This window comes from Anoplophora glabripennis, unplaced genomic scaffold (assembly GCF_000390285.2).
Source record: "Anoplophora glabripennis isolate ALB-LARVAE unplaced genomic scaffold, Agla_2.0 scaffold343, whole genome shotgun sequence".
Taxonomy (NCBI): Eukaryota; Metazoa; Arthropoda; class Insecta; order Coleoptera; family Cerambycidae; genus Anoplophora; species Anoplophora glabripennis.
The window spans coordinates 35361-57903 of record NW_019416439.1 but is presented as its reverse complement, the minus strand read 5'-3'; the positions used below and the strand labels follow the sequence as shown (position 1 = coordinate 57903).

Sequence of the window (22543 nt, the reverse complement as noted above, 5' to 3'; positions counted from 1 at the left end):
ATGGCCATGCATCCTATCCATCTAACGGAAAATTTAGTATCTACAAATCTGTCTTGGTTCTTCTAAAAAATTGTTCAAAGTGCTAGCCTAAACATTAGTGGAGAAACAACAACATATTGAACACTAGGATTCTCAATAGTCACTTATGGTTATTACGGAAATTAAATATTCAATTACCGATAAAAATTAAATTCGTCTGAGAATAAAATTGCAGTAGGGAAGTCTTGGTGTTGATAATCTTGTCTCGTTATAGTAGCCTATGTACTCTTTATACATAAAACGTAATCATGCACTATTGTAATAAAACATTGACCACTAATAATAATAATAATAATAATAATAATAATATCGATACATAAGAAACTTCTAGTGCGCAAGGATGACAGTTAAGAAACAACTAATTTCAATGCGAGTAGTATAGATATACTGTTGGACAGAAAACGAATAACAAAACGTTCTATTTATCTTTCGACTCCACAGTACACTTTCCGTACCAAACTTTTCATAGGTATATACATTTTTGGCTGGCTATTGTATTGATATCGATGCTCTAACGTACACATTCTTCAACGAATGTAACCTAATGTGGGTGAAAGAAAAATAGATAATACTCGATTCGGACATTTAATGAAAGAAGAATTAATCTGAGTGGATTTCCAGGGAGCTTTTACTGCGGTAAAATAGCAACATTATCAAGGCTTATCCCCCATTAAAAACAAATTTCCGAGTTTGTAAACACCCTCTGCAGTTGTGTATAGTATTTAATTTATTTTAAGTATATATTTCATTTACTAACAATAAGTAAAAATGTTACTGTCCATTTCATTATTGTATACTTGTATATGTACCTACTGGAAAACTAAATGATAACAAACAACGGATATTTTAACTTTCATATGGAAAATTGCAGAGAAAATTTCCATTTCGACATATTTTCTCGAATTTTGACACGTTAGGGAGTATTTAATGTTAACGAACTAAACTAAGAAATTTATTCTAGGATTTCTATTTGTAATATTGGTCGTACCTGTATGTATTTAACCAAAATGAAAAACTCTTATAATAGTGAGAACAATGTTAAGCCATTTTCGGTCGTACCTTTTTAATTCATTAAACGGTTTATTAAATTTATCACCAGATATTAAAATTAAGATAAAGAAGAGAAACATTGCAGGGAAACTAAAGAGACCGAAATGTATAAGTACAAGGAAAGTATATAATTACTGTCATGGTTATGAACCATTAATGAAAAAGAATAAAGATATACCTAGACAAGATAGTTGGTAAGTGATTCTTAAGATATTGATTATGACGAATTCTATTTTCAAACGACCATAATTTGCCCAAAACAATGAAATAATTTTTTATCTAATATAGACGTTTCTTCTTCGCTAATGCGATATTCCATTCAATATAGAACGAAGGAATACAGCTTTACAGCATCATATAATTTTTTTGGATTAGTCAGTATTTTTAAAGATGAATGTTATACGTATATTTTTAAGAGTAATGTTATTGTTCCCTATGGAATACTCTTTTCGGTTATCACACATTTATATAGCATTATTACTATTACATTGTGTAAATTTTTATTGAACCATTTTTTAGGTATTGACTATTGAAATAAATTCAATGTTCCTAAAAATATATCCTTCAAATGATAATATTCTTTGATACCAAAAATCTAAGAATTCAAAAGGTATAGTTTCATAGATAAGCTTCTTAACTGATGATATTGCAGGAACCAATTACTCTATAGGCTACATGTTCGAACACCGAGGCATATCCACAAAGTAAGAGTAACTACTCAATATTTAAAAATGCTAAACGGCAGTATATTTTTTAAAAATTTACATATTCAGAAAGGTACTATTTTTCGACGTAGTCCCCTTCATCCTCAATACACTTTGTGAGCCGAGGGATGAACTTTCTCTCGGGCCCATTGAAGCACAGCACTGTAGACCTCATCGTTGGTAGAAAACCCTTTTCCACTCATAAACTGTTTCAGAGAAGAGGAAAGACGAAAATCAGAAGATGCCAGGTCAGGGCTGTGGGTGAGGAGTTGATGATGTTCCAACCGAATGAATCCAAGAGCTGCTTTGTGGGGTTGGCTGTGTGGGAACGAACATTGTCATGCAACAAGCACACTTCCTTCGTTAACTTTCCCATTCTTTTGTTCTGTATTGCCCTCTGTAGTATTTTCATTGTTTTACAGTACGACGTAGTATTAACTGTTTCCCCCTGAAGCAGAAAGTTAATGAGGATATTCCTTTTTCGACCCCAAAACACATTTGTCACAATTTTTCGGGCCGAAACAACGGTTTTGAAGTTTTTCGCTGATGGTGACGACAGATGTCGCCATTGCATTGATCGTCTTTTCGTCTCAGTAACAATACAGTCAAGAAATTGTTCACCTTCCAGTTCGAAGCGTTCGAGAAATTTCCGTGAAGATGCGATTCTGTTGGTTTGTGTTGATTCGTGGACCAAGTGTTTTAGTAAGGATTTCATGCAGAGGAGATCTGGAGATTTGTGGAAACACTACATTCATCTCGTCCAAAGTCAATCGACAATCACCACGAAGCATTTCTTAAATCTTGTTCACCATCACATCATTCACGATTGAGGGACACCCACTCCTTTGTTCATCATGACCATTCGTTGTGCCAGCTTTATACTCACGACATCACTTGTACATATTAATACGATCCATCACACCATCCCCACAAACAATTTTGATTTCGTTAAAAATCTGGAACGGCGCCTTTCCCTTTGCAAGAAGTAATCGGATTCCGAATAACGGCACTCACTTCAACACGCCACTACAACAATAGTTCTCAACTGACTGAGACAAATAGGTACGCGTTCTGTTCCGAACACCTTTGGCCTCGAATGAAGTGTTACCAACTTTGTCGAAAACAAAAAGCACAGAGCATCAGAATCTCAGTACTCAAACTTTCTGGATATTCCTCGTAGTATTAAATTATACCAGCAATATCTAGTACTGTAATTAATTAATTAACTATTTGAAATGGCAGCATCAATACTTTACTATTAATATTAATTAATGTCATTTGAGAGGACACCACATGAAAAAGCAATCATCAAGAGAAATCTAGACTGGTGGAGATTTTAACCATCGTGACTATTTTTGGGTGTGGGTCTGTGTCAAGAGTGATACTAGAGCAGTTAAAGTACAAGATATTTCTTTGAAAGATTACATTATCCTATGATAATTTCAATATGGCGTATGGGTATATGGTTATGAATTCATAATACTTAGAAATATCACTTTTAATTTTTATTGTAGACAATCATTCATTGCTAGCGGTTCACTAGATATTGCTGGCCCATGGAGTAGTTGTTTCCCACAGTATCAAAGAACATTTTTCGACTTTATTTGATTGGATTTTTTAAGAAAATATTTTAAATTTATTTAAATTATATTAATTCCTGTAAAATAAAGTATAAAACAGTTGAATTATACGGATCCTCGTAAAATTCTTGGATGTCCCCTAATATTACCATATTACATCGTGTACATTTTAAATTTTTATCTACACGTTGAATCATATATAAGACCATAAAATTCTTTACAAAATTTGGACATGAAAGTGTAGGTATTTCTCATACCAATTATCAAAATAATTCTCTTATCTAAATGTCACCTTGTCACGTCTTTAAATAGGTAGATTAGATGATTTTTTCCGACTATTTGATAAAATATAAGATAGCAATAAATTCGTCAAAAAATATATAGGTACCTTTTAAAAATTTTATAAATGTAGCAGTTAGTCACAACATAAACAACTAACTATTGATTATGTTCAAACACTGTCTTTTAATATATAAAAGTTGACGAGAATGTAAATTATATTACCAAAAAAAATATTAGTAAAGAGAACATGAGATGTGTCCATTTGAAGGATACTGTATTTTTTATAGTTTTGAAAACTGCAATCGTATTTCAGATCAGTTCATTTTATTTCAGAAAACAGTATTTCGAATGGGTAACTAACCACAATTTAATCTGTCTATAATATAAATAAATAAAATAAACATATGTTTTTGTTTTATTTTTACTGAGACGTAATTAAATGACATCGATTAAAAAACCTCCTCCAGCAATATAAAACAAAATTGTGCATTTCTTAAGGCGTTCTGCTGGTTTACTTTGGCCACTGAGTAGTGTTTGGACATTGGGCAGAGTTAATTTTCTTTTCGTATAAATAATGTAAAAAAAATGTCAGAGTAAGAATAAAACCTAAAAATACCTATTGATTTTTTATTTGCGTATTATTATGGACAACTTAAATTTGATATTTACTTTTGCTACACTTTATATTTCACTACATATAGTTAAATTGAACTTAAAATATATCTATATATTTTACTTCAATTTTATCTACATTTTATTATATTCCTGAATGGGTGGAAATGAATTTCATGTTATGTTATGACCATGTATACAGGGGAACAGGATGATAGAGGGTACGAAAATAAGCAAGTTTTATCAAGCAACTGATGGTCTAAAACTTTACGTTTTAAATTGAAAAAAATCGAATCAGATCGAAATATCGCATCGAATCGAATTGTCGAATCGCATCGAAATGTCGAATCGAACCGATAGTAGACCTGAAAATCTGTATATCGATTAGAATCCATTTATCGAAACATCGAATTGGAACATCAATTCGAATCGAATCTGAACTTGTATGTGTGGTTAAAATTGCTCTTTTTTTATTTACTTTACTGGTATATATGGTTAAATTGAGACAAGATCTCTGGTGTTTCGGTTTATTAAATATTATCGTCTTCAGAGATTCATTAGTTACCAGTATTATGCCTATTGAAAACGTTTTTATACTCTTAATTTTACTGTAATATATATTTACATTATATTATCTTCTGATTATTACATATAATAATATTGAGCATACTTTAGCGATCTTAAAGGTGAGAGAAATTGTATCGTGTCTTACCTACCTTGTGTGTTACGAATTTAAGCAAATAAGTATCTCATATATTTGGTGATATTTGGTGATTTTGGTATGATACTAGTATCATACACAGCAATTATTACAAACAAAATTTTGTCTAATCAATAATTTTACTCCCTATTATAAAAAATAAAAAACATTTACTAAAGAGTGAAACAAAATTAACAATTTTTAATTGAAAATAAAGGAATAAAACAAAAAGACATTAAATATTAGAAGACAAAGAAAATCCAAGAAAAGGGTGATATATATTTTTCATTCATTGAAATCATCACTAGTTGTTCATATATGATCCCTATTCAGACCATTCAGTACGAAATATATTAATTAAATGTTTAATAACTTTTATTTGTCTGTCATTATTTGTCAAAATATAAATTTCTTCCTCCGGTAATAGTAACTTAATAGGCTGGCTATTTTTTAAAGTTTAACTTACTGTCAAAAGTTTAAATCATTGTTTATAATTGCTAGCATTGAGTGAGGAAATTTCTCACTCAACGTTGCTAGTAATACTACTCACTACCCACCAAATACATGAGTAATCTATTTATTTGCTTATGTGTTTGGTAAGAAGCACATTGATGTTTTATTGTTACAATTAAATATTCGTTCATTTCCTTCTATTCTGTTGGATTCAAAAATACAAAACAATTCAAATCGATATAGAATTTTTTTTCACACCTAACTGCAATTCACATTTTATCTCGACAATTAGATGTTCTGATTTAATTTAGTTCGATTCGAATTGATCAGCCGTTCGATATTTCGATTTGATTTTTCCGATGGATCGACTAAAAAATACAAATCAATTGAATTAATATATCGATTTATTGCACATAATTGATCGATGCGATTCGATTCAAATAAAATTATACAATTCGATTAATCCATATAAATCGATTTTTTTGACAAATCGAAAATCGATTCGTTATTTCGCGAATTGCACAGGCCTAATCATATCTGCTAGTTCTTGATCAGAAAACATTTTATACGTCGGTTAAATAATACTGCAACACACAATGCACAAAATGCACAGGATCGGCTTACATTTATAGTTAATTTTCTTCATTAATTTTCTCGAAAACAGAAGCATTTAGACCACCAGTCGCTTAATAAAAGATACTCATTTTCGTGTCCTCTATCACCCTCTTCAAGGAACGCACTTATTTCAGAAACATCCTGTATTGTCAAACATTATCTGTAGCCAATAAGCAGCTGCCTGAAGAATAAATAAATTTACCATTTTCTGATAATTAAATAAATGGTTGTATAGATAAAGCATTCTGAATTTGAATACTCAAAATATTTTTACAATAATTTTGGCCATACTATGCAAGCGAGTGTGAAGAATTTTTAGTTAATAAATTCTTATATTTTTATGACTCGTCGTGGTTGACTTCTTTCAATGAATATTCCACTATACTCTCTTTGGTTGCGGTTTCGGGAACATTTGCAGCCAGCCGTTGGTTTCACCACTTCTTTTTTTTTCAATTAAAATCCTTAATTAAACCACTGAAAGTATAATGCCCGCTGTGGCGTACCGACTGACCATTTGTCTTAATGTTACAGGGACATAACTTGACCAAGTTCTTATCTAAGCGCTTCGACATTAAGTATGTGTATCTGCCGATCTAAAGCTTGCCTTACACCCCACAACCTCACACATTGTATACAATCATACTGTACAAGGTATTTATTTTCAGATCTTTTATGTTATCTCGCTGTTGTCATGTCCATTTTGTTTTTTGTTTTCCTGCATGATTTCATTATTGCAATCAAGGTGTAGGTATATTTTCTAATAGTATAATAAAAATTGTTATCCACTGTTATCACCACTAGAGTTGTGGTACTGATAAATACAAAAATAATTATATACGCTGTTACAAATTCGCTTCTCACTACAGGGATCTCGGAAACGGTAAGAGGTACAAAGTAGCTTAAATGGGGGCAAAGTTGCGTAATCAGGGGACCAACATTATGCCTCTAAAATATCAAGGCTAACATGATTATTTTTCGAAATATTTGAAAAAACCGAAATTTTGGAAATCCGTTTTTGTTTAATTTCAGCCTTATTTGAGGTGATATTGAAAGAAGAACACTTTTTCAAGGCCATTTTTTGCCCTCTATCGAATGACAATCAATTTTTATATGTAACGAAAATTCAATAAACAAAGAAATCTAAATAAAAAATTTAGATAATTTTGGAACGAATACACTGAAGATGAATTTTTCGAGACAAAACGTCTGAAGCTGGTTCGGGCTGAGGCAATACAGTATTGGGGGTCATGTAGGCTTGCAAAAAATGTAATAAAATTTCTAGGGTCTTATTTAAAAAAATGAAGTTGATGATGGTCCTGGAGAGACGAAACGTTACATATAAAAATTAATTATGCCATTCGATAGAGGGCAAAAAGTGGCCTTATGAAAGTGTTCTCCTTCTTTCAATATCACCTCAAATAAGGCTGGAATTAAACAAAAACGGATTTCCAAAATTTCGTTTTTTTTCAAATATTTCGAAAACTAATCATGTTAGCCTTGATTTTTTAGAAGCATAATGTTGGTCCCCTGATTACGCAATTTTGCCCCATTTAAGCTACTTTGTACCTCTTACCGTTTCCGAGATCCCTGTAGTGAGAAGCGAATTTGTAACAGCCAGTATACCTATTTACATTCTTAACAATGACAATCCGATTTTTTTAATCATTGAAATTTATGAAATAGAATATAATTAGTTGCGCCAAGTTTTTAATTTTCCTAATACAATATTTTTTGTTTACTTTAAATAGATTAAATAATTACTGTTTTTGTAGATATGAAATTACCATTTTCCTTTATTAGAGGCCATTTAGACTCTTGTTCACTTTTTGCTTGCAAAAACATTTTGGGCTTTCATGATAGGCGATGATTAAGTTTATGTTTGAGATTTGTTTTTAAATATTTTTTTTAGCAAATCGTTTTAACGGATATACAAAAATCTACAGGGTGTTCTGTTAAGAAAACGCTCAAGTTTCGTTTATATCCGTGAAATGGAACAGATAATAATTGTTTTTTAAGTACCTACTTTCTTGAAATCACAAGAAAATTCCCTAAAAACCTTGACAGATATAATTTTTTTTCTGAGCAAAATATATAATTTAATTGCCGTACAAACATTTTATCAATGAGATCTAGATAAGTTGCAAAATAGTTCATGCTAATGTTGGAAATAGAATTATTACAGGAAGAATATTTGACTGTTACTGTTAGATTTTGTGGATATTATATAACACAAACACAGAAAAAAATCGACTTCCGGTCCCAGAGGTCGCTGAATCCGAATCCGAGGTCCATATAACCCCATCACTTATAAACCTTAAGAATCAAGCTTCCAACGCTAATTCCAATTAACCAATCCCATAAACATTTAACCCAATGATATCTCAACCTAATAGGCCCATGAACCCAAACCCCAATAACCCTATAAGACTATAACCCCATAACCAAGGGAATAAGTCATACTCGATCTGTATTATTGCAAAACATCACATAGCTGAGGACTCCTTGAAAACCGAACTACTCAAACCCAAATCCTCAACCGCGTTAACGTTTAGCCATAATAGAAATTGCCTGTGATTTATTATTTATGGGGTTATGGGGTTATGAAGTTGTGAAGGTACGGGGTTATAGGGTTTATGGGAATTTTTGGGTTTGACTGCTTGGGTTTTCAAGGAGTCCTCAGCTATGTAATGTTTTGCAATAATACAGATTACCTATGATTTATTCCCTTGGTTATGGGGTTATAGGGTTATTATGGTTTGGGTTCATGGGCGTATTAGGTTGGGATATCATTAAATGTTTACGGGATTTGGTTAATTGAATTTAGCGTTGAAAGCTTAAATTGTTCAGAACATCGTTTTTTTGAGGTTATGAAAAATCCGGAGGTGATGGGGTTAAATGGACCTCGGATTTTGATTCAGCGACCCCAAAAAACGTGTAATAAATAAACATGGTCTAGCCTCTGGGCCCGAAAGTCGATTTTTTTTGTGTGACTGTGTAATCAGAGAATAGAAGATTGAAGAACAAAAAAAAAATAATAAAATTGCACTTTACTATGGTCATGAAATTAATTTCATTAAAAGTTATTCATATATGCAATAAATATTTATGTCATTAAAGAAAATAGGTTAAAGTGTTTAAAAAGGGTAAGATTTTTAATTTATTAAAAATTGCAAAAAAATAAGTTAGAAAATTTAATGATATTGACAATAATGACGCACAAACTGGTATACCAAGTTGTAGCATATTCAATATTATGTTTACAAATAATTTACTGAAACTTTTCCAAGTCTATACAGTACTTGTTGAGATATTCCAAGAAAAGAATAAACCAATAAAGTTCTTTTATCGGAACTACTGTAACAATTTACTGCGGCAGAGGCGTGCCTTGAAATTTTCTGCCAATGCCTTTCTACCTTTTGTAAATAACATTAAATATAATTATTTTGAAAAAAAAACATGCAAAAAAATTGTTTTCCTCTGCCATGTATCGTATCTGGTTTCCAAGACAAAAGCACTTTCTTAGGTACATCTAAGTACAAAAAAAAAAAACAAATGTAACAACAGTATTTCGGTGACCGCCAGGTTAGTTGATATTCAATTACAGGAACACGTATTTTGGCAAATTAGTTTATATTTTATTAATCCTAACATTAGCCATCTTTGAGTAAAATTTTTATCAACTTTGATATTTCAGAAACATTACTGAATTTTTCTAGGCATCACAATAAAGTATTTTATTACATAGCAATAATAGCATCTCGTACAACACACTTCGCTCATTGTTCAGAGTTTTTTCGTGTACATAATGCTAAACTTTTCACATCTAGTAAACATAGTAAACAGAAACTACGTTTACGATTATATTAAATTTCATTTTATGTGCTGTAAATCATTCGCCAGGAAGTCTCAAGTCGTATAGGTATAAAATGAGGATGTTGCTGGCGCTCGTAATGAAGCTCTGTTATTAACAGATGTTCCAGTACACTCGTCGTCAATAAAATAGCACCACTCTGATGTTGACGTTTGCTGAGAATCGCAAATGAAACTACACTTATGGATAAAGTCTTTCTGAATGGTTTCTTTTAAAATTAGTTAATAAAATCTGTAACAATTGATTAAAAAATGAGAGAAATCCTGTGAACTTCGAAGAAAGGGATTAGGTATACTTCATTAGATCTGGGAGCAAAAAAAATAAGCAATTAAATAAACCCTTGCACCAAAAGGATGGATCAAGGATTAACCATACCATATATATTACATTGAAACTTGCAGAGAAATAAAAAATACACATCGCTACGTCATATATCAAGAAGTTGTTCTATCAATTTTAAGCTAAAATGCCTTGGTGGATCTATGTAAAACCAACAGGATGTTGAAATGAGAAAAATATATTTTCTGCTGACTAATGAAGCTTGGATTAATTGTGTAGCTTATGAAATTTGCTGAAACGGTAAAAAACGGCAACCAGGTTTTCGCGTCTGAAATTATTCAAGAAACTGTCTCCTAAAGTTATATAATTATGGATTTATATAACATCCTGTGTATGACAAAAGAATTATTTATTTTACTTAATCATTGCGCAGAGGATTTACACAATTTAGATCAATTATATGCAGAAAACATCACTTCTGATGACGTCGGATCTGAATGGCATGTAGATACCTAAATTATTTTTAATAATTGTTATCAATAAAACGGAAATCCTAAGTCAGTGTCACTAAAATTATATTAATATTCCTATCTCCATGTTAATATAAAAATTGAAGTGGTCATATATTGATAATGAAGCGTGGAATCTATTTTATTTTTTAGGGTTTTACATTTTACAATGAACTTTTATGACAAAAAAATTGGAATAAAACTTGCGAAAAAGGAATTAACATAGAGTTGCCCAACGGGAAATTTCGAGAAGTTTTGCACATATATTTCCAAAGTATTTTTTGTCGTAATCAACTGATAGATATAAAGTGTTTTATTATTTTTCACAAAATTATAGTTGTTTTTCAAGTAACCGCATTGTGAAGTTTGAAAAAGAATGCTAATATCAAATTCAAGAAATAGATTTTACTATATGAAGAAAAATTTATTGTTGCAAAAACTAATAAAAATACCTATTTGTATCTATTAGCTGCAAAAAAAAATATATATTATCTATTATGCAAATATACAGTATGTCCACAGAAAAGGTGTTGAATAGGAAGAAGTTTCTTATTTTTCATTTTATCCAAAAAAGTTCCTCTTGATAAAAAATTTTGCTTATTCTTAAAATAAGATTGGGATAGAACAATTTTACATTTCTTGTACGGGGTGTTAAAAAAATTGGAAAAACTAAATGGTACAAAAGTAAAGTGCACTTATTTGTGAAGATGTGGAAATAAGTTACTAGGAAAAGTTGTTCAAAAGTAAAAAGTAGTCTCTAATACCAATTATCGAAAAAATCGGCCTACTTTTATTTATTTGTAATCATTAAATTTATTTTATAGAAATTAAATCATTCCAAATTAACAATTCACAAATTTTAAAAGTTTATTTACTCAAACACATTGCCGCCATATTGAGCACATAGTTTCCTTTAATTAATTAATGTTGAAATCTGGGTGAGGTCCGCGATAAACAATTAGTTTCAGTCTACCCCATAGGAAAAAAAATCTTTTATTATCAAAGCTGTACTATTAGGAGGCCACTGAACTGATCCTTGTCTCCCAATTCAACGGTCTGGAAATGTATGGTCTAACCATTGTCTTACACTTGCCGCATAATGTGCTGGACATCCACCTTGTTGAAAATAAAATGAACGACGGTATTCTAACGGAAGGTTTTCTAATTCACCGTTAAGAAAATTTTTTAACATATCTAAGTAACTATCCGCATTACAAGAAGTGTTAAAGAAGTATGGCCCTATTATTCCGTAATAAGAAATGGCGCATCACACATTTACTTTAGTAAAGACGACTCCGTGGTGTCCGAAAATGTGAATTAGAATCAGTCCAATGTCGTGCATGTTGCGGAGCCACAACACCATTGGTTGAAAAAACTGATTTGTCAGAAAACATGTTTTTTATGAAATCCTCTTTCCATACTACCAACCCACAAACAAAAATCCAATCCACGTTTTAATTTGTATAAAATGAATTTAGCGATTACCTTTTCCTAGCAACATATTTCCACATCTTCACAAAGTTTTTTCAATTTTTTTAACACCCCGTACAAGAAATGATAAATTTTGCTATCCTAATCTTACTTTAAGAACCATCAAAATTTTGTATCAAGAGCAACTTTTTTCAATAAAATGAAAAATAAGAAAGTTTTTCCTGTTCAACACCTTTTCTGTGGACATACTGTACATATGGTAATTCGGTTTTATTGGAAATTCAAGCATATGAATGATACAAGACATTCAATTATGGTTGAATTGCCACGTTCTCGTCATCCTTTAACGTCTTCAACTGAAGAAAACCTCGATAAAGTGAGGGAAATGATGCTTGCAACCATCATTATAGCTTGAGAGAATTTCACGAATCAGTTCGCCCATTTTAGTTGATGTTTTGGGCATGGAACGCGTCACAGTACGGGTAGTTTCTAATGAGCTGGATTTTCTTCAAAAAGAGTATCGCTGAAGGCATGCTTGAACGAGCTAATTCAGACTAGGTATATTCATGCAGCGCATCATAGCGGGTGACGACACATGGGTTTACGAGTTTGACATGCAAACGAGCCAACAGGCTTCGGAATGGCGCTTTTCTAATGAACTGTACCAAAATCGCTGAAGGAGTTGAAGTACATACCGGAATATGCGTTTAAAAAGTGCTTTGCCGACTGGGTTGTTCGTTGGAAAAAGTGTATTGCTTCTAATGGAGCCTATTTTGAAGGAAACAAAATAAATTTTGATGATTGAATATATTGTGTTTTATTGACAAATTCCGGATACTATTTTTCAGATCTCGGAGATGACCACTCCTATCTTAATTTTTTATGTCGTTAATTTTGTTTGATTTTTTTTGTCACAAACGTTCTCTATTTAGGCCTATAAATAAGCACGTTTAATTATCAAAATATGCGCACTTTAGTTTTTACGAGCCGTCACTGCGGATGAGCCTTCATTTTAAGTATTATAATATACAGGATGATCACTAAAAATAAGACAAAGCTTGATCGAAATTTTCTCAAGATATGGATTCAGGTTTAAGTCATTATTCTTTTTAATTTACAAGATCTCAAAGTCAAATATGTAGAATTTTGGCAGGATTTCAAGAACTAGTCAAGGTGAAAATTTCAGGACATATTTTTTGGCGTAATGCTAGTTTTCAGTCAAAAAATGTAACCGATCCCGAAATAAAATCGTTACATGCTAAATAGAACGTTAACCAAGAGTTTACAATTTGTTTTGGAACAGTTTTATTCAATTTTCTATACAATCTATTTTATTTATTTACCATTTGGGACACAAACAGGCGAAAAAACCCACTAAAGTATCCACTAAATTAACAGATATACATCAAACAACAGTACAAAGAGTTATAAGATTATAAATAGCAAAAAAAATATTATACCTAAAAGAAGTATACATTTGAGCAATCTCTTAAATGAAACTAAAGATGTAGAGAATAAATTTCTACAAATATCGTTATAAGAACGCATGATCCTGACGGACTGCATGGACACCGTCGATTTTACCATTAATAATTTTATACAGGTTAATAACATTCGCTAATACTCTTCTGTTAGCTAAAGTTATAATATTATATTCAACACACAATCTATGAAAATTGTCGTCGTTCAAAGTTCGCCTACATTTGAAAGAAATTTTTTTTTAAATGAATGTAGAACCATTTCAATGCGACTAACTATATATACTATTCAATGCGACTAACTATATACTATATTGAGGATTCCATATAACGTAATATAAAAGCAATATGACTTTAGAATTAGTGAACTGTTTCGACTGCCTCATAATAAAACCCAGCATATTAGTTTGTTAATACGGGCATCAAATAACATTTTACTATCAAAAATCACTGTAAGGTCTCTAATTTAATTTTTACTATTTAAAATTAAGTCATTAATAGTCATTGATATAGGAAAGGATGTTTATTACGAGTAAAAGTGACTATATGGCATTTATCGATGATAATAAACAAATTATTGTTTTTACAAAAAATTACAAAAGCATCAAGATCGTTCTGAAGTTTTAGACAATCAGTAACATCACGAATAGGTAAAAATAGCTTAAAATCATAAGCTATCCTAACAAACTGCAATAATTAAGGCATTCTTTTATTTTATTAATATAAATTATGAACATTAAAGGTCACTGGTGCCATCCATGAGGTACTTCTGAGAGCAACATAGTGAAATTTGACGTGAATCCGTTAGCTTGAACACACTGTGATCTGTCGGCTTCAAATTATGTTTATTGAAATGCTTCCGTGTAATAATTTTTGTAACTCCAAAACAAATCATATTGTTTTGTAAATGTAGACTGTAGATATTAATATTAATAATAATTTATTATGTTTCACAATTAATTATGTATTATTTATGGAAATTTGTCTTAATAGGTACATATTCTTAATTTTCCTTCCAGGTATGTGAAATGAAGTAAATTCTATCCGAAACCATTGCGGTTTCCAAAAAGTAAGCAGGACAAAAATCAATATTTTAGTCGTCTTATCCAAATTTTCACGAAAAAACATCTGCAAGGCGAATATCCTGTCCTAAACTTCATTATGTAATAGTTTTACTTAAAGAGGAATTTGTATGGACTCGTATTTCGGAACTTCTTTACAAGTTAAAATTTCTACTTAATATGTAGGTACAATGAGATGAAAATGGCTTTTCTTTCGAAAACAGCTCTTTCTTTTTTTACTACTATTTAGTTAAGTAAATCATAAATAATTATAAGTCATGTGACAATAATTTTATTTCCATCACATTGGAAATTAAATTCCTATAAAATTAAAATTAAGATCAACATTACATTGAAACAAACATTCTCTTTCGTCGACTGGTGATGGGTATATTTTTTCACGAGATCTTATTCAAGCATTCAACAATCGCATTGTAGACGTAACGGTTTTTCATTGTTCATTATAAACGAATCATTAATTTTGGTGACGCTAAGATTTAGAGATTTTTATTTAACAGTACCTGTCGAGCAATGTTGGGTTGCCTAAGCTCGACGGTCACGTGGCTTGTAATTATTTATGAAGTCTCTGTAGTACACAGTGTTATTGAAAAATCAGCAGATTATTTACTATATGAAGAATAAAAAAAGTAAAATTACATTTACCAGTGATGGCACATACTATTTTTGAAATTTAGATTTTAAAATAACAAATGGGGAAACATTATTTATTGTATCGAAACATCCTCGAGTTCAAATGATAAATGCAAAACTAATTGTGAACAGTAAAATACCATTCCCGTTTCAAATTGACTATATATAAAACTAATAGCTGCACTAAATTTCACATAAACATCCTGGGCTGTTTATGCGGCATAAATTAATTCTGTATATCATAATTCATTATTTATGCAGCGCCTTGCGCGTTATTGCCGGTCGTTATTTCGTTAATTTTACTAAAATATCTTGTATTACCGTCTGTTAGGGTTTAATGACATGCAATCGCACGTATCAGGTTAATAACTTTTTCTATAATCTTACGGCGTATGATCCAATTTGCCAAACCATTATTCCGAATCTTTAAAATCCTGGCCAACTTAATTGTTTCTCGATATGTGGATGTACCAGAAGTGACAGTTGGCCGCCATTACAGGAAATAATACAGAAAGGGCAATTAGGAAATGGAAACTTAACTTACAAGTTCATCTTGTCAACTTTAACGTTCTAACGTCCTGACGTCTTCGAAATTATTTTACCCAATTTCCTAAATATTTTTCATCATTATACATCATGTGAAAGTTTTCTTTTTTCTTAACAATTTTTAAGAAAAAAGTTTTTCGATAGTCTAATATACAGGGTGTCCCAAAATAACGTGTACAACGGAAAACCACAGATTCGTGGACTCAAAATAGGCAGATTTAGGCTAATTGACCTACATCCGAAATCTGTTCGTTTTTCCGCAAGATAGCCTTAAAGTTCGTGAAAATTTTTTAAATAGCTGGAATACGTATTATTCGATTTTGATTATTTTTTGGTGTGTGGACTTTTGCTTTCAATTTACACAGTTTGGTGTTATATAAATGTTTTTTTTAACTTACGACATCTACAAAATTGATGTATGGTGATAATATCCAATCATAACTTTTTCATTGGGCAATAATGACAACTATTTTTTATTTGATAGGTGATACCATTTGGAAGTTTTTGGGCCTTTTGTAGAATTTTGATTAAATGAGCGGTTTGGGTACAAAAAATATTTTTGAAATGTATACATTTTCTTGCTACCCATATTATAATACTTAATACTTAAGAAAGTGCTAGTAGGCTCTGATTTTGTAGGTTGACTGTAATTTCAGTTTGATCTGTTTGACCCTGTTGTCCCTAAATTTGGTTCCTCTCTGGAGCCAAAAATATTTGGTCGCATATTTAAATTTCTTACAAATTATTAGTCGGCTAGGAAGTCATAGAATTTAGAAACACAATATTTTCGAAAAAATAGCAAAATGTGATCGAATGCATCGACAGCCACCTACGATTAACACGTAGAATTTCATACAAATCGCGATATGCATTCGATCACATTTTGCTATTTTTCTCGAAAAAATATCAAGAGACAAAAAAGTTTCTAAATTCAATGGCTCTATAGCGGACTAATAATAAAAAAGTCAACCAAATTTTTTTGGCCTCAAAGACAAAGGGCCTACGAAAAAGTGTCTTAAGGAGGTGTACCAAATTTAATGATTTATCGTACAACAGAGTTCTGGGATACAGAAAAAATACTATTTTTAGGGGCAGATATCAGGGAGCTGTAACTCCGAAAGAGAGGGCCACTTGGCAAAAATAAAAAATACGTTTCCCCTAAATTTGTCTTAAGAATACATATCAAATTTGTTGCATTAATTTCGGAACACCTGGTACATTGAAAGTACCTTGTTTTCCACGGCAACGCTAACAAAATCAAACTTGATCGAACCAGTATTTTTTTTCAATACATCTTATATTTTTTTGAACGTGAAAAGATGTAAAAAAATATTTACAAAAGTGGCAAAAACTATTTCTTATGACTTCACAGTCCTTAGGGCATTAAACCTCCTAAAATGGAATTTCAAATTCGTGTCATAAAGATCAGTACTTACGATTTCCTATTTGCTCTTTCAATTTTTCTGTAATGGCGAAGAACCATCAGACCTACGTCAGCCTGTGCAAGATGTATAGTAGCACAAATGCTGCCAGACAATATTGAGACCAAATATGATAGCTGGTCCTCAACTGTGCTGTGAATAGTTCTTTCTGAAATTATATTCCTTGGAGAAAAATTTTTCTTTAATTTCAACTTAGATACGTTGTAACTTTCAAATGAGGCAACCTAAGACTTCAAAAAAGTTGGTGGCAATTTCATTTACAATACCAATATAATGAATACTCTTTCTTTGTCACAAAACAAAAATCGTTAATTTTTGTTTTAATTAGACAAGGCGAAAACCTCGCATTCGTAGGAAAAATTTTCCTGAGTGAAAAAACCAATTTTTACAATTTGTTCAAAAATAGTTTGTTTAAACTATGAAATGAGCGCCAGATTTCCGGCCGGCGTCTTCTTGAGTCATGTCTCACGAATCTGAATATGTAAAAAAATCGAGTCGGAAAATTTTTCCCACGAATGCGAGGTTTTCCCATTGTCTAAATTATATGTTGTCAAATTCATTATTAGATGATGAGTCATGCAAAAGCAATTCATTACATGATTTTTCACCATCGGTTTCATTAAAGTTTTTTTGAGATTTTTGTTTGGTATTTTTTTTCTACGGGCTTTTTATTTTGTTTTTCATATTCACTCAATATCTTCTTTACCTGCTTTCTCTTTTCGTTCATCTGCTAACAGCTCAATTCATTTTTAGCATCCATATTCATTTCCGTTTTTCCGCTTTTCGGGTATCGAATTACAAGCAGTTCAGTTTCAACCTCCGCTGAGGTTAACTGCTGAGGGAGGGGGAAGGTGATGACGAATGTCTTTCAGAAGATCCTGCAAACTTTCAAGTTTTGTGTTTTTGTTAAATACAGGAAGAAATATTAACATATTTTACATGAAATTTGAAAATATTGTTAAAAGTAACAAAATACGGCGAAATATTGATATATGTATACAGGGTGTAACTAAAATGTTTCGCCGAATTCTCAGCCATAAATGAATAAAAAAAAGCTTCCAAAAATGTGTTCGGAAACGTTTTTTTTTTTCGAAATGCAAATTGTTGATATTATCTGCAATGCGCATTATTGGTAATATTTGGCTGGTAGATAGTCCCTCGAATCTGAATAACATACAATTTAAAAGTCTCCCAAACTAAAGATTATATTTTCGATTTATTGTTTGCCATCTTTATATCCTTGAGATCGCAGTGTTGTCACATCCAACTTATATACAGGGTGATTAATTAACAATGGGAAAGTTGAAAGCTGAAGATACTTGCTCGTAGAGGGCGCCACTTTCGACCAATTTTACCGAAAATTTAGTTAATAACTTTTTACCCTGTATATTTAACATGAAACTTGATTCAAAACCTGAAAGAGCTATCATTTTTATTATTAATTAATCATTAATTATGTTCTCTTGTTTCAGTTCGGTATGTCGATCCGTTTTTGAGAAAAATCGATTTAACGAACACTATGTTTTGATAATAGGAGAAATTAAAAGCGAAACAAACCAAGTGTTTCTTCGGGTTATTACAACAATTAACAATAAAACAAATGAAATTCGTAATAATGATTTAAAGTCAGTTTTCGAAGAACCGTTGACACTGATACACTTCACAGGTTTTCTGAGAGATCTTCGAGTTTGAAACAACATATTGGGATTGCGTCTGACTTCGTTGGCAGCGATTTGTATTCTTTGCCACAACTCTTCACACGAGCCAATAGATTCTTTGTAAACTATATCTTTCATTCGAGACCAAATAGAAAAATCGAGAGGATTGAAGTCCGGACTTCAGGACGGACAAGCAAAATTGCTTACATGGCCAATCCAGCGATTGGGAAAAACTGCATCTAAATATGCATGCACTGGCCAAGAAAAATGCGGTGGAGCTCCGTCGTACATGAACCACATGTCTCTTCTTAAATAAAGTGGAACTTCTTCAAGCCGTGAAAGCAATTTTACTTGGCCACCCAGAAATCCGAACTTCATTCCTCTTTATTTTTCTATTTGGAAGAATCTATTGGTTCGTGTGAAGAGTTGTGGCAAAGAATACAAATCGCTGCCAACGAAGTCAAACGCAATCCCAATATGTTTTTGCAAACTCGAAGATCTCTCAGAAAACGTTGTGTAAAGTGTGTAAATGTCAACGGTGGATTCTTCGAACACTAACATTAAATCGTTATTACGAATTTCATTTGTTTTATTGTTAATTGTTGTAATAAGACGAAGAAACACTTGGTTTGTTTCGCTTTTAATTTCTCATATTATCAAAACATAGTGTTCGTTAAATCGATTTTCTCGAAAACGGATCGAGATACCGAAATGAAACAAGAGTACATAATTAATGGAAAAATGATAGCTCTTTCAGGTTTTGAATCAAGTTTCATGTAAAATATACAGGGTTAAAAGTTATTAACTAAATTTTCGGTAAAATTGGTCGAAAGTGGCGCCCTCTATGAGCAATGCTGACATTACAACACGCATCTATTCGTCGCCTAAAAAAATATAGTTTCACAAATTTTCAAGTTCCTAACCTACATATTTTCAGAATAATCGCAAAGAAACTATTTAAAATTTTAACTTGCAAAACCCAGTATTTCCGAAACTATCAACTTTTGGATAAGGCATGTTTGTACCAATGGTCACCATTTCACGTGTAGTATCTTCAGCTTTCGATTTTCCCATTGTTAATGAATCACCCTGTATGTATATAAACACTTATAATAAAATAAGAAAGAATATCTCTCCACCATTTGGGCACTTCCTTCTCTGTTGTTAATTTATCACAAAAACCTTTATGCATATCATATACTATCAGCACAATTAGCTTATATGAAACTGCGCATATAAATAATATTTTGTAATAAACAATGTTCCTTCTTTTACAGGGTACATGTTTTTCCAATCTATTCAGCAAGCCACGGAATGACCTCATCTTAAAGATGGAACAAGCAGAACTACGGAACTTAAACGGCAATGGCAGCCACAATGTTTAGCATTGTTCAGTCTCACTTGGGCTCAAAGCCCCTAAATGTTGGTCAATTTGATGTGTATCGTGAGCTGAATGGAAGCAAAAATTCTTTGTGTGTAGACCCTTTCAAGTTGACTGACTATAGTTTGATTGTCCCATAGCTTTAACAAATTAGTTTTAAAGGAACCGTTGGTTTGTTTGGTCAAATATTTGACCCGACTGGATTATGTAAAACTGGTATTATCGAAAAATCTATTTTTCCAATCGACTATCAGCCTAAATATGTGAATATTTACTGTGCAAGTTCATAGACTAGATTTTGAACGTTTTTACCCAACTTTCCAAGAAAACTGCCAATGATTCGGTAGATTGTAATAATTTGTAGCAGCAATAATTTCTAAGGGCACGTGCAGTAATTGAGTAGCTAATTGTAATTTCGAGTTGGCTTTATTTGCATTTAAGTTAAGGGTTATTTTTAGGTAGTAAAATGTAAATTGTTGTCCAAGGCTTATCAGTTACTCGATAACTAAACGATGCCCTGACGACTGTTTTTGGCAGCAGTTGTATGAATGTATATAATCACGTGAGGTTATAAAAGAAGTATTTTATATATTTAATGTTTAGTTCAATTTATTTATTATATAGTTTTTGTTGACAAGTATTATTTGTAAAATATATAAGATTTTTTCGTACTTATATGCAATGTTTCTTTAATGAATGTACAAATGATTGTTTATTCTTCTTTTCTGATGACTATTGGAATCCTCTGTTTTTTTTATTTTATTTTTGTGAACTCTTCAGAGTATAAATTTTTTTCATATACCTCATGATTTACTTTATGTGATATTTGAAAGTAATGTAATGCTTATATTTTCCTAATAGGAGATTTATTTACATTTAAGTTATTGAGTATTTATTAATGGTTCAAAAAGCATTTAAAATATACTCATACAGGATTTGGACTACTGGTTTTATTTATTCTCGCAGTCACTCCACCTTAATAAAGTACTTAAATCATTTTCCACCCAATTTTTTCTATTTATCATTCCAAATTATAAAACAGTAAACGAAGTTTAAAACATTAGTTATGTCACTTATTTTTAAGTAAATAATTTCCCATCAGTTTCATGAGATATTTAAATCAAAGATGTGGGCTAAGTTAAGAGCTAAAAATCGGTTTTAAGGGTAACAATTCAAACCAAAAAAATTTTTTTACCTAAAGTGAGTAATTAAACTACATATTTATTTTGAACAATAATATTAAACAGAAATAACAAACGCACTCATTAAAATCACTGTCATTGGAAATAAAAATAATTTATGAGGCATGTCCACAAAGTAAAAGTACTCAATTGTTTAAAAATCGAAACGGTAGTATATTTATGAAATATGTACACATGAAAAAAGGTACATCAAACACTATTTTTTGACATAGACGTCTTCAACTTCAATGCATTTTGTGAGGAATGAGCTTTCTGATGCCCGTCAAAAAAACCTTATCGTCCGTAGGTAGAAACTCTTTTTCCAAACACCTTCAGAGAACAGAAAAGAAGAAAATCAGAAGATGCCAGGTCATGGCTGTGAGCAGTGTGGTTGATTATGTTCCAACCAAATAAATCCAAGAGTTGCTTTGTGGATCTGTGGTGACGTGCATTGTCATGTAACTAACACACTTCCTTTGTTAACACTCCCTTTCTTTTGTTCAGTATGGCTATTGGTAATGTTTTCATTGTTTCACAGTACGACGAGGCATCATTGTTTCTCCCTGGGGCATAAAGTCAATAAAGATAATCCCTTTTTGACTTCAAAACACATTTGCCATGATTTTTCGAGTCGAAACAACGGTTTTGAATATTTTCACTGATGGTAAATAACGATGTCGCTACTGCATTGATTGTTTTTTCGTCCCAGGGGTGTATTGGGACACCCACGTTTCGTCACCAGTCACAATACAGTCAAGGAATCGTCCACCATCCAGTTCGAAGCGTTCGAAAAATTCTCGTGAAGATGCGATTCTGTTGGCTTCGTGTTTATCCGCGAGATGTTTGATACCCTCGCATACAATTTTCAATAACCAAGTGTTTCAGTAACGATTTTGTGGAAACACTGGCTTCATCTCGTCCAAAGACAATCGATGGTCGCCACGAAACGTTGCCTTTTCCTTTGCAAGAAGAAACCGGATTACGCTCCTTACCTCGCAGCTGGCAGGATTCGGAATAGCG

The 22543-nt window shown here is 31.7% G+C and overlaps 1 protein-coding gene across 2 annotated transcripts in view; it reads left to right on the top strand.

Annotated features, from left to right (window-relative positions):
• LOC108908455 (putative phosphatidate phosphatase) overlaps window positions 1–21269 on the top strand; it is a 133346-nt gene extending 112077 nt beyond the window's left edge. The window contains exons 6-7 of one of the 2 annotated variants that reach the window (XR_001964373.2): window positions 6567–6686; window positions 20239–20326. Coding sequence is in view for 1 of the 2 variants with exons in the window: in XM_018712495.2 (XP_018568011.1) it covers window positions 20239–20346 (108 nt within the window). In the remaining variant the exon portion in view is untranslated. Of the gene's footprint in view, window positions 1–6566; window positions 6687–20238 lie in introns of both variants that reach the window. The other variant, XM_018712495.2, reaches the window with a different exon arrangement.
• The last annotated feature ends 1274 nt before the right edge of the window (window positions 21270–22543 follow it).